Genomic DNA, 12,539 nt, shown 5'->3' with positions numbered 1-12,539 from the left:
GTACTAAGCACTTGGGAGAGTACAGTATAACAGTGTTGGTTGGCTTTCATTCATTCAATCGTATTTATTGAGCACTTACTGTGCGCAGACCACTGTACTAAGCGCTTGGGAAATACAAGTTGGCAACATATAGAGACGGCCCCTACCCAACAACGGGCTCATGGTCTAGAAGGGGGAGAACAGAAAACAAAACAAAACAGATTAACAAAATAAAATAAATAGAATAGTAAATATTCATCCAATTCATTCATTCAATCGCATTTATTGAGCACTTACTGTGTGCAGAGCACTGTACTAAGCGCTTGGGAAGTACAAGTTGCTCATCATTCAATCAGTTGTATTTATTGAGCGCTTACTGGGTGCAGAGCGTTGTACTAAGCACTTGGGAGAGTACAGTATAACAGTGTTGGTTGGCATTCATTCATTCATTCAATCGTATTTATTGAGAGCTTACTCTGTGCAGAGCACTGCACTGTACTAAGCACTGGAGGATACAAGGTTCTAAGCACTGGAGGATACAAGGTGATGAGATTGTCCCCCGTGGGGCTCACAGTTTTAACCCCCATTTTACAGATGAGGTAACTGAGGCACAGAGAAGTAAAGTGGCTTGCCCAACGTCAGCTGACAACTGGCGGAGCCGGGATTCGAACTCATGACCTCTGATTTCCAAGCCCGGGCTCTTTCCACTGAGCCACGCTGCTTCCAAGTAGCGTGGCCTAGTGGAAAGAACATGGGTCTTGGTGTCAGAGGACCTGGGTTCTAGTCCCAGCTCTGCTGTGTGATCTTGGGCAAGTCTTCTCTGTGCCTCAACTACTTCATCTGCAAAATGGAAATGAATCAAACAATTTTTAAGCGCTTGGGAGAGTTCAATACAACAAAGTCGGTAGACCCTTTGTTATATTGTTTGTTATATAAAATACGATTGATTGATTGATTGATTTACCTGCCCTCAGTGAGATTAGGACTGTGAGCCCCAAGTGGGACATGGTCTCTGACCCACCTGATTTTCTTATACCTACCTCAGTGCTTAGTACAGTGCCTGGCACATACTAAGCGCTTAACCAATACTATTTCAAAAATACCAGAAAATTTTCCAGTGCTGCTTCTAGCTCTTCTGACATTCTCAACTCCTTGCTGGACTGCGATTACTCTGGGGAAATTTTTGTAATCATGAGTACATTTTCTGTTTCTTTCTCCTGATAGTCCTTCCTTGCTCCTGTCTCTGCTGACAAAGGAGTCTGTGATTCAAGGTATATTATTCATGTGGTTTGTGGAACGCTTAGTACAGTGCTCTGCACACAGTAAGCGCTCAATAAATACGATTGAATGAATGAATGAATGGAGGAGCATAGCACCGTAGCGCCTGTGCAGGAAAGGGAAACATTTTTTCCTCCCTGCGCATAAACCTCTTTCCACCACTTTTCACAGAGGAAGAATCTGTTCACTTTCTGAAGGATGGAGGAAGGCAAGTATCCATATCCACAGTATTTATTGAGCGCTTACTTGAGGTGGGCACTGTACTAGGTGCTTAAGGAAGATATTCAGGAAGGAAAAAAAAATCAGTCCCTGCTTTTAACAAGCTGCCAACATAATGGGATAAGCAGTAAGCATAAATTGTGAATACATTACCATTTGAGCAAGTAATAAAATAAATAATAAATAATAATGAGGTGGCTAATATGGTGGTGGGACTGGAAAGCTGATGGATTAATTAGGAAAGGCCTTGAGGAAGAGGTGAATTCTTAGGAGGACTTTGAAGGAGGGGCACCTAGGAGTATTTTGGGAGACAGGTACAGAAAGTAAGAGAGGGGGAAAAAAAGCTAGAGTTAGGGAGCATGTGGAGAAAAGGAGTAAGAGAGTGGAATATTTATTACTCTATTTATTTATTTATTTATTTATTTTACTTGTACATTTCTATCCTACTTATTTTATTTTGTTGGTATGTTTGGTTCTGTTCTCTGTCTCCCCCTTTTAGACTGTGAGCCCACTGTTGGGTAGGGACTGTCTCTATGTGATGCCAATTTGTACTTCCCAAGCGCGTAGTACAGTGCTCTGCACATAGTAAGCGCTCAATAAATACGATTGATTGATTGATTGATTGAATATGAAATGGTCCTTGGAGGCTGCAGGGTTGGAAAACTTACAGACACTACAGACGTGATCCTGAAGTACTCCTTTCTTTAGCCTGGCCCATTTGGCACTTATTAGGAAGAAATGGCTTTCAGTTCAACATCAGCCTTCATCATTTTCAAACCAAAAATCTAGAAAAATCCATCTCTTCTTCTGCAAGTCCCCACTTCATCAAGAAAGTCACATTAGCCCTGCAATTTCCTGGAGCAATGGTGACATCCAGTGGCCGCTGAAACTAGTCTAAAGTTTGGAGCTTTGTTTGTCTTGGAGGCACAATTTTCCTTTAACCCACTTCGTTTTTAGGGAGGGAATGTGAATTACGTTTCTATTTCCATCCATTTTTATCCTTTTAGAATTCTTCATCTTTTTTTGAACAGGCACTGGTGGTAGGTGGCATATTCCTAAAGTGTAATGTTTAAGATTAGGTTGCTCGTTTGTCCATTTGTACTTCCCAAGCGCTTAGTACAGTGCTCTGCACATAGTAAGCGCTCAATAAATACAATTGATGATGATGATTTGTCCCGATTCAGAAGGAAGAGTCCCAATTTTATAGGATAATTTTGTCGACTGTTGTAACCATGAGTCAAACAGTACACTGACCCCACTATTCTAGTTTTTTTAGGGAATTTGTTAAGTGCTTACTATGTGCCAGGCTCTATTCTAAGCACTGGTGTAGATTATCAAATTAGAAACAATCCCTGTCCCACATGACCCCACTATTCTAGTTTTTTTATGGGATTTGTTAAGTGCTTACTATGTGCCAGGCTCTATTCTAAGCACTGGTGTAGATTATCAAATTAGAAACAATCCCTGTCCCACATGACCCCACTATTCTAGTTTTTTTATGGAATTTGTTAAGTGCTTACTATGTGCCAGGCTCTATTCTAAGCACTGGTGTAGATTATCAAATTAGGAACAATCCCTGTCCCACCTGAGGCTCACAGGCTAAGAGGGAGAAGGATTTAATCCCCATTTTACAGTTGACTTGTCCAACAAGTTAAGTGACTTGTCCAAGGTCACACAGCAAGCAATTGGCAGAGCCAGAATTAGAACCCAGGTCTTCTGACTCCCAGCCCCATGCGCTTTCTACTAGGCCACACTACTTCCATAGTTCTCTTTTATTGTTTGGATTTCCTGGTCGAAATGCAGTATAGGAGCAACCTAGTTTCCTCAGCATCCTGGGATTTATAGTAGGGTTATCTCACAATTCTGGGCGATGTAAATCTCACAGTTCACCTGCTTGCTCTAAGTCTGGAAGAGGGAAGGAGAAAGGAACAGATAGTTGGGATCGTGGCCATAATCCCAGTTTTCACTAAAATTCATTCACTCATTCAATCATATTTATTGAGCGCTTACTGTGTGCAAAGCACTGTACTAAGTGCTTGGGAAGTACAAATCGGCAACATATAGAGACGGTCTCTACCCAACAGTGGGCTCGCAGGCTAGAAGGGGGAGAAAGACAACAAAACAAAACAAGTAGAAAGGTGTCAAAACCATCAGAATAAATAGAATTGTAGGTATATACACATCATTAATAAAATAGAGTAGTAAATATGTACAAATAGAATAGATAGAGTAATAAATATGTACTAATATATACAAGTGCTGTGGGGAAGGGAAGAGGGTAGGGCAGAGGAAGGGGGGGCGATGGGAAGGGGATGAGGAGAGGAAAAAGGGGGGCTTAGTTTGGGAAGGCCTCCTGGAGGAGGTGAGCTCTCAATAAATGTGATTGAATGAATGAATGAATGCCAACCAACACGGTTATACTGTACTCTCCCAAGTGCTTAGTACAATGCTCTGCACCCAGTAAGCGCTCAATAAATACAACTGATTGAATGATGAGCCATTTGTTGGGTAGGGATTTTCTCTATTTGTTGCTGAATTGTACTTTCCAAGCGCTTAGTATATATGTTTGTACATATTTATTACTCTATTTATTTATTTATTTTACTTGTACATATCTATTCTATTTATTTTATTTTGTTAGTATGTTTGGTTTTGTCTCCCCCTTTTAGACTGCGAGCCCACTGTTGGGTAGGGACTGTCTCTATATGTTGCCAATTTGTACTTCCCAAGCGCTTAGTACAGTGCTCTGCACACAGTAAGCGCTCAATAAATACGATTGATGATGATGATGATGTTGCTCTGCACGCAGTAAGTGCTCAATAAATACGATTGATTGAATGAATGAAGGAATGGTAGCTCAAAGGAGAAAGAGTGACTCACGGATTGAATATCATTTGAATGAGAACACCAAAACAATATAAACACAGAAATGAAGTAAAAAAGGCAATAGGCCCACACGAGCGGAGTATGGATCTCCTCATGGATCAGAGAGCAACGATCTCAACCACAGACACGGTAACCACCGCAACTATGGCCGTCCAATGTTCTACAATTTGCCTGTATATATGTATATCCTATATATATGTATATCTGTATATATGTATATATGTTTGTACATATTTATTACTCTATCTATTTATTTATTTTACTTGTACATATCTATTCTATTTATTTTATTTTGTTAGTATGTTCGGTTTTGTTCTCCGTCTCCCCCTTTTAGACTGTGAGCCCACTGTTGGGTAGGGACCGTCTCTATACGTTGCCAATTTGTGCTTCCCAAGCGCTTAGTACAGTGCTCTGCACACAGTAAGCGCTCAATAAATATGATTGATTGATTGATTGATTGATTTGAATAGCTAGCACTTGGTTCAAGCTGCCTCCACCGTTCTTTTCAGTAAGCAGTGTATGGACATCACTTCAAAGCTCCCACACATGCAATAGTTAGAGAAGTTAGGTGACTTGCCCAAAGTCACACAGCCGGGATTTGAACCCATGACCTCTGATTCCAAAGCCCGGGCTCTTTCCACTGAGCCACGCCGCTTCAATAATAAAAATGATGGCATTTATTGAACGCTTACTACGTGCAGAGCACTGTTCTAGGCGCTGGGGAGGTCGCAAGGTGATTAGGCTGCGCTTGGAAAGTCCAGTTTGGCAACAGATAGAGACAATCTTCTCGACTGTGAGCCCGCTGTGGGGTAGGGACCGTCTCTAGATGTGGCCAACTTGTACTTCCCGAGCGCTTAGTCCAGTGCTCTGCACACAGTAAGCGCTCAATGAATACGATTGAATGAATGAGGAGGAGGAGGACCGTCTCTATATGTTGCCAACTTGGACTTCCCGAGCGCTTAGTATAGTGCTCTGCACACAGTGAGAGCACAATAAATACGATTGAGTGAATAGTCCAGTGCCCTGCACACAGTAAGCACTCAGTAAATACGATTGAATGAATGAATGAATAAATCCCCCCCGCCTCACCTCCTTTCCCTCCCCACAGCCCCTGTATATATGTTTGCACAGATTTATTACTCTTATTTATTTAATAGTACATGTTTACTGTTCTATTTATTTTATTTTGTTAATATGTTTTGTCGTCTGTCTCCTTCTCGACTGCGAGCCCGCTGTTGGGTAGGAACCGTCCAACTTGTACTTCCCAAGCGCTTAGTACAGTGCTCTGCACACAGTAAGCGCTCGATAAATACGATTGAATGAATGAATGAAATGCAATATACACGGAAAAATAGACAGCGCTTCAAAAATTCCCGCCCATGGAGTGTGCAGTGAAAGATGGCAGCATGCAGGCATTCCTTGGGGACCATCATCAATAGTATTTATTGAGCGGCAACTAAGTGTGAATTCCTTTACTAAGTGCTTGGAAGAGAGAGGCAGGAGCAAGAATATGGTTCCTGATCTCCAGGACTGTACAGTGTAATGAAATTGACTAAAAATTTTTTTACAAATAGCAGGAGGAGGAGGAAGACCAAATCAATCAATCAATCAATCGTATTTATTGAGCACTTACTGTGTGCAGAGCACTGTACTAAGCACTTGGGAGCACCAAATATATAGTAGGCTATAGTACAAATGTATCTGGATAAACTTGAAAGCTTCCCAAATCACACCAGCGTGGGAATACTCTAGTTCACCTACTCAAGAAGAATTGGCTGGGAAATGAAACTCTTGCCTGGGTGAATCTAACAAGGCAAACAAGGTGTATTAAATTGTGTTATCGAGAAGCAGCATAGCCTAGTGGAAAAGCAGCGTGGCTCGGTGGAAAGAGCCCGGGCTTTGGAGTCAGAGGTCATGGGTTCAAATCCCAGCTCCGCCAACTGTCAGCTGTGTGACTATGGGCAAGTCACTTAACTTCTCTGTGCCTCATCTGTAAAATGGGAATTAAGACTGTGAGCCCCCTGTGGTGCAACCTGATCACCTTGCAACCTCCCCAGCACTTAGAACAGTGCTTTGCACATAGTAAGCACTTAATAAATGCCATTATTATTATTATTATTATTATTATTATTATTAAGCATGGGCCTGGGAGTAAGGACATAGGTTCTAATCCTGCTTCCACCATTTGTCTGCTCCGTGACCTTGGGCAAGTCACTTCCCTTCCCTGTGCCTCAGTTCCCTAATCTGTAAAATTCATTCAATCATATTTATTGAGCATGTACTGTGTGCAAAGCACTGTACTAAGCACTTAGCATAGCATAGCTTAGCATAGGGGATGAAGACTATGAGCCCACATAGGAGATGGACCGCGTACGACTTGATTAACTTGTATCCACCCCCACACTTAGAATAGTGCCTGGTACATAATAAGCACTTAGCAAATACTATTAAAAATATATATTATTTATATTAATGTCCCTCTCCCCCTCTTGACGGTAAGGTCTCTGTGGGCAGGGGCTGTGTCTACCAAAATATGCCATTCTAATATGTGGGTAGGAGTAACCGCATATACTATACACTTAGTACGGGGCTCTGCACATAGTAAGTGCTCTAAGCGCTCAGTAAATGCAATTGAATGAATAAATACCGCTGATGATGATGATGGTATTGAATCCAACATAAAACCGTGTTGAAAAGCAGCACGTTTCGAGTCTCCAGGCAGTGTGTGTACTCTTACCAACTCTCAAGACTATAATAGGATGCAGCTAAGCGTTCCTTAAACATTTTCGGTGTTTTGACACTTTGATTCATGCCATATGTTGTTATATTTAAATAGTTCCAGAGCAAATCCTGCGCCATAGGAGTGATGTGAATGTGTGACTAGTGGATTCCAAAGACAGGAGCATCTTGGCTCCGGAACACGTCGGGGAGATAGAGTCCACAGGAAACCCCGGTTCTCAGCCATGCAGTAAATAGGTACGTAAAAACCCAAGACGTTCTTTAAGGCATAGCTTAGTTTGTTTTCTGTGTCAAGGATTCTGTTTTTCAAGCCCGGGGCCTTGAAATTTCTGGGGTTATAAAAAGGTGTAGGACATTTAGTAGGAGAAGTCAATGGCCCTGTGAAAATGAGATGGTCATTGTCGAGATTTGCCATTCTAATATGTGGGTAGGAGTACTCACATGGATAATAATAATAATAATGGCATTTATTAAGCGCTTACTATGTGCAATGCACTGTTCTATGGATTGCACGGTGAAGTCTGTAAGCAAAGTAGGCAGGCTTGTCTCGGACACAGAGGACTGTGAGGAAAAAACTCGACAAAAGAGTTGACGTTTTGAAATACATAAAATGTCCAACGACTCCAAAATTCAAGAGGCTGTATTGTGTATTATCAATCAATCAATCAATTGTATTTATTGAGCGCTTACTGTGTGCAGAGCACTGTACTAAGCGCTTGGGAAGTACAAGTTGGCAACATATGGCAACATATAATACACTTATTCCATGAGTGTATTAGCCTCGTTTCCTCCCTTTCTTTCAACCCCCTTAATCAGCCTGACACCCAATCTTGTCAGTTCTTTCTCCACAGCATTTCTAGGATCTGCTCCTTCCTCCACCCAAATGGTGATCCCATTGGTCCAAGCCCTTGTAGTTTCATATTTATTGAGCGCTTACTGTGCGCAAAGCACTGTAATAATAATAATAATAATAATAATAATGGCATTTATTAAGTGCTTACTATGTGTAAAGCACTGTTCTAAGCACTGGGGAGGTTACAAGGTGATCAGGTTGCCCCACAGGGGGCTCACAGTCTTAATCCCCATTTTACAGATGAGGGAACTGAGGCGCAGAGAAGTTAAGTGACTTGCCCAAAGTCACACGGCTGACAAGTGGCGGAGCTGGGATTTGAACCCATGACCTCTGACTCCAAAGCCCGGGCTCTTTCCACTGAGCCACGTGGCTTCTCTTGTACTGTACTAACGAGGATGAGCATGCCATATATTCCAACCAATGATATATGTATATATACAATTTTCCGTGTATATATGTGTGTATGTATATTAGATATATTTATCTGCATATCTTGTGAGTAGTGCACACGTCTGATATTTATGTTTTAAGGCCCTCACCCTTGCCCTACCCCGCCGGATTGCTCAGCCTATGACTGCTAACCCCCATGGGCCCCTACCTCGACATCCTGGGACCTCACTCCCAACCTGTATTGCACCAACCTGGGCAGGAAGGACACAAACAGTTGTCAAGTGAGGCCTTGGCAAATTGTAGAACATTGGACGGCCATTGCCGTAGTGGTTACCGTGTCTACGGTTGTGATTGTCGCACTCTGATCCACAAGAAGATCCACACTCTGCTCCTGTGGCCCTACCGCCTTTTTTATTTCATTTCCGTGCTTATGTTGTTTTGGCGTTCTCATTGTTTTATTTTTCCAGTTGCCAGTGTCCTTTGCCCCTTTATTTCTAGATCGGGAGACCCTCAAGGGACAAGGACAGCGTCTATATCTCATCCGGATACTTTCCAGTGCCTAACCAGCCTAGCACTTAGTACAGGGACGGGCACACGGTAAGCGCTTAATACAGCTACTCTTACTACTAATCGAATCATCATCATCATCGTCAATCGTATTTATTGAGCGCTTACTATATGCAGAGCACTGTACTAAGAGCTTGGGAAGTACAGATTGGCAACATATAGAGACAGTCCCTACCCAACAGTGGGCTCACAGTCTAAAAGGGGGAGACAGAGAACAAAACCAAACATACTAACAAAATAAAATAAATAAAATAGATAAGTACAAATAAAATAAATAAATAAATAAATAGAGTAAAAAATACGTACAAACATATATACATTTATGTAACGTATTGTATGAATAAACGTATGTCTAGTGTTAGTTTGTCAAGCCCTTTAGACCTTAGCTCTTTAAAGGCCTGAAACACATCTAAATCTTCCTTGGTAATTCTTCTTAATGCTGTGTAAAACAAACCCTGAAAAATACTGTGACTATAATTTTATAGCAAGGAGGCCCCATGAAGATCATAGATAAACTTTTCTAAACTAAGAGTTCTCTTCCTCACCTCATTTCTCAATACCATTGGGGAACGTCTGTTAATTCTGTTTTGTGCCTCCCAAGCACTTAGTATAGTGCTCTGCATATAGTAAGCACTCAATAAATATGATTGATTGATTGATTTCCAGGGATATCTCTCAATTGCTTTATTCATTCAATCGTATTTATTGAGTGCTTACTGTGTGCAGAGCACTGTACTAAGCGCTTGGGAAGTACAAATCAGCAGCATATAGAGATGGTCCCTACCCAACAATGGGCTCACAGTCTTGAAGTATCAATTGCTTTATGTGGTGGAGGGGTAATAATGTCTCTTCTCTCTCATACAGAGGCTGCACAGACCCTCTGCCTGTAGGATGTGATGATGTGGTGTTGTTAACTGGGCTTAACTGGTGAGTCTGGAACACTTGTGCCTGAGAATTCAATTCTGGCTCCAGAAACGGTTTAATAATAATAATGGCATTTGTTAAGCGCTTACTATGTGCAGAGCACTGTTTAAGAATTCTTCATGGCCCAGAGTAATCTAGAGGAGAATCTAGATCACTTATATTTTGTACTACAACCCCAAATACTTTACATTAAGATGGCAACTTAGTGTTACTGTACAACTTTAGTGTTACTGTACACTTACCTAACGCTATGAGTAGCTCTTGAAAATATCCATTGTAACATTCATTAATGGCATCGACAAGGTCTTGTCCAGAAATGTTTTGGAATTCCTGAAAAACTTGAGATAAATGGTATAGAATATGATATATACATATATATATATCAAAATGAATATGTTTTTCAGTATATCAAATTGAACACGGGTTAGACGACTGTCTGAAATGAAGCTTAATTTCAAATATGCTGCATTACATTTTTGATCAAACACGTATACTGAGCATTTGCATATGGCGTATATTGAAAGTGACCTTAATGCACTGCACGCCAATCAAACTGTAGTTTCAAATGGAATTAAGTGTGGGTGCCAACTTTTCATTCTGAGAATGAAGGGAAAAATACGGTGGGTATTTTAGGAAGGGAGGAAGTAGGGGTAGGACTTTGGAATGGCAAGCAATCTTTGAAGAGCTGACTGATTTTAAAGACCGATTTTTGGGCCCTTTCATCTCTTCTTGGAAATTCTTAGCCATTTTCAGTCCTTTTTGCAAGCTTGGTAGTCTTGTCAGAGACCTGGGTTGAGTGAGACTAGGAGTTTAGCCCAAAGGTTAAACAATTATTTCACTTCCACAGCTGGAAACTCTGGAGGGCAATGGTCTCCATTATCCCCATGGAATTGGCAACGTTGACAAAGTTAATTTGGTCAACTGCCTTGGTCCCTTTCCCGTTAAAACTATTCTGTTCTTATTTACCAAGAGAACGGACTTGTTTTTTGTCACACATTTAGATAGATGAGTAGCTGACTATGAAAAAAACCCAAAGATTAATAACTACCCATCCACAAATGCTGGTAGCTCTTGTTGCACAAGATCATCTGTAGCATGTTTTTGTGTTCCCCGGTCTTTTGTTGACAAGCTTCCCAAAGGACCTGGAACATCGAAGAGCATCAAGGGTCAGCAGAACAATCCCAAACCACCTCCAGGAGCCATTTAAACAGCTGTTGCAACATATTTTCCTCCACCCAGCAGCTCATACTAGTCACCACTGCATCCTGAGCAGCCATCACAGGATCTGCATAATATTCCTCCCAAATTCCCTGGGAAAAAAAACGTAGTTTTTACATTTTCTTTGTTTTAATTTGATTCCTCATCTGATTCAGTTTGGAAAATCTGGATAATTAATGCCCACAAGCTCCACCTGAGCCTTAACTGTTTCCAATATTGGACCCAACTAATGTTTTTTAAATACCAGCTAATCAATCAATCATTTATTGAGTGCTTACTGTGTGCAGAGAACTGCACTAAGCACCTGGGAGAGTATGAAATAACAATATAACCGAGTTGGTAGACACATTCCTTGCCTACAACGAGCTTAAAATCTGGAGGGGGAAACAGACATCAACATAAATGAATAAATTACAGAAATGTACATAAGTGCTGTGGGGCTGAGGTGCAAATCAAGTGTTTCAGAAGGGAGAGGGAGAAGAGGAAAAGAGGGCTTAGTTGGAAGGCCCCTTGGAGGAGATGTGCCTTCGATAAGACTTTGAAGGAGGGGAGGGTTATTGTCTGTCAGATATGAAGCAGGTGGGTGTTCCAGGCCAGCAGCAGGATGAGAGATTGGCAGTAAAATAGATGAGATGGAGGTACAGTGAGTAAATTGGCATTGGAGGAGCAAAGTGTGCTGACTAATATCTGGATAATTGCCTCAATTCTCTCCAATTTGGTAGGGTAGGATTATCCCTGGGAGTGCTATGCTCCTCCTCCTCATCATTAGCCCGGGGCATGTATTGATTGCCTACTCTGTTCAAAGATTAATGTGAAGAACTTACAGAGGGAACTTCAGAAGCAAAAAATAAAGTCCCTACACCTTGGGGGCTTACAATCCAATGGGAGAGTGTACAGGCATTTTCAAAGGCACTGTGGGAAGTGCATTGACTTTAGGCACTGTAGCAACAACAGATCAAATAACCTACATCTTTAAAAAAGAAAATTTGCCTCTTAAAAATGCCTAACCTTCTGTCATTTTGGTGATGAGCATTGGGAAGACCAGAGCCTCACACTGAACTCACTGGAAATCTAGTCTAGTGATGGTTTAGATCTCCCCCTTTTAGCCTGTGAGGCCACTGTTGGGTAGGGACTGTCTCTATATGTTGCCAATTTGTACTTCCCAAGCACTTAGTACAGTGCTCTGCACTTAGTAAGCGCTCAATAAATACGATTGATGATGATGATGATGATGATGAAAATCGCAATTCATGAAAAGCTCATTACACTTTTAGCAGTTTCCATTGGAAAATGATAGATCGTGTCTTTAACATTTTACTTTCGAGCCTTTAAGGCCCTGCACTGGGATCCCCACGCAGTACCACAGAATAGCATCCAATACAATTTAAAGGAAAGTAATGTTTTCTGAAGCTTCAGCTGCTCCTCTGTCTCCCATTACCCCTAGTTATCTGCTGGCAACTTTGAGCAGCTCCCCGACTGATTACTG

General features: G+C 41.5%; 1 protein-coding gene across 1 annotated transcript in view; it reads right to left on the bottom strand.

Annotated features, from left to right (window-relative positions):
- Positions 1-1,145: 1,145 nt before the first annotated feature.
- ANXA10 (annexin A10) overlaps positions 1,146-12,539 on the bottom strand; it is a 36,940-nt gene continuing 25,546 nt past the window's right edge. Inside the window, exons 8-12 of the mRNA XM_038755058.1 lie at positions 11,092-11,145; positions 10,884-10,977; positions 10,078-10,173; positions 7,598-7,662; positions 1,146-1,238 (exon numbers count right to left, since the gene is read on the bottom strand). Coding sequence (XP_038610986.1) covers positions 1,146-1,238; positions 7,598-7,662; positions 10,078-10,173; positions 10,884-10,977; positions 11,092-11,145 — 402 coding nt within the window. The remainder of the gene's footprint in view (positions 1,239-7,597; positions 7,663-10,077; positions 10,174-10,883; positions 10,978-11,091; positions 11,146-12,539) is intronic.

This window comes from Tachyglossus aculeatus, chromosome 12 (assembly GCF_015852505.1).
Source record: "Tachyglossus aculeatus isolate mTacAcu1 chromosome 12, mTacAcu1.pri, whole genome shotgun sequence".
In the NCBI taxonomy this organism is placed as follows: Eukaryota; Metazoa; Chordata; class Mammalia; order Monotremata; family Tachyglossidae; genus Tachyglossus; species Tachyglossus aculeatus.
This window is presented reverse-complemented; position numbering and strand designations above follow the sequence as displayed.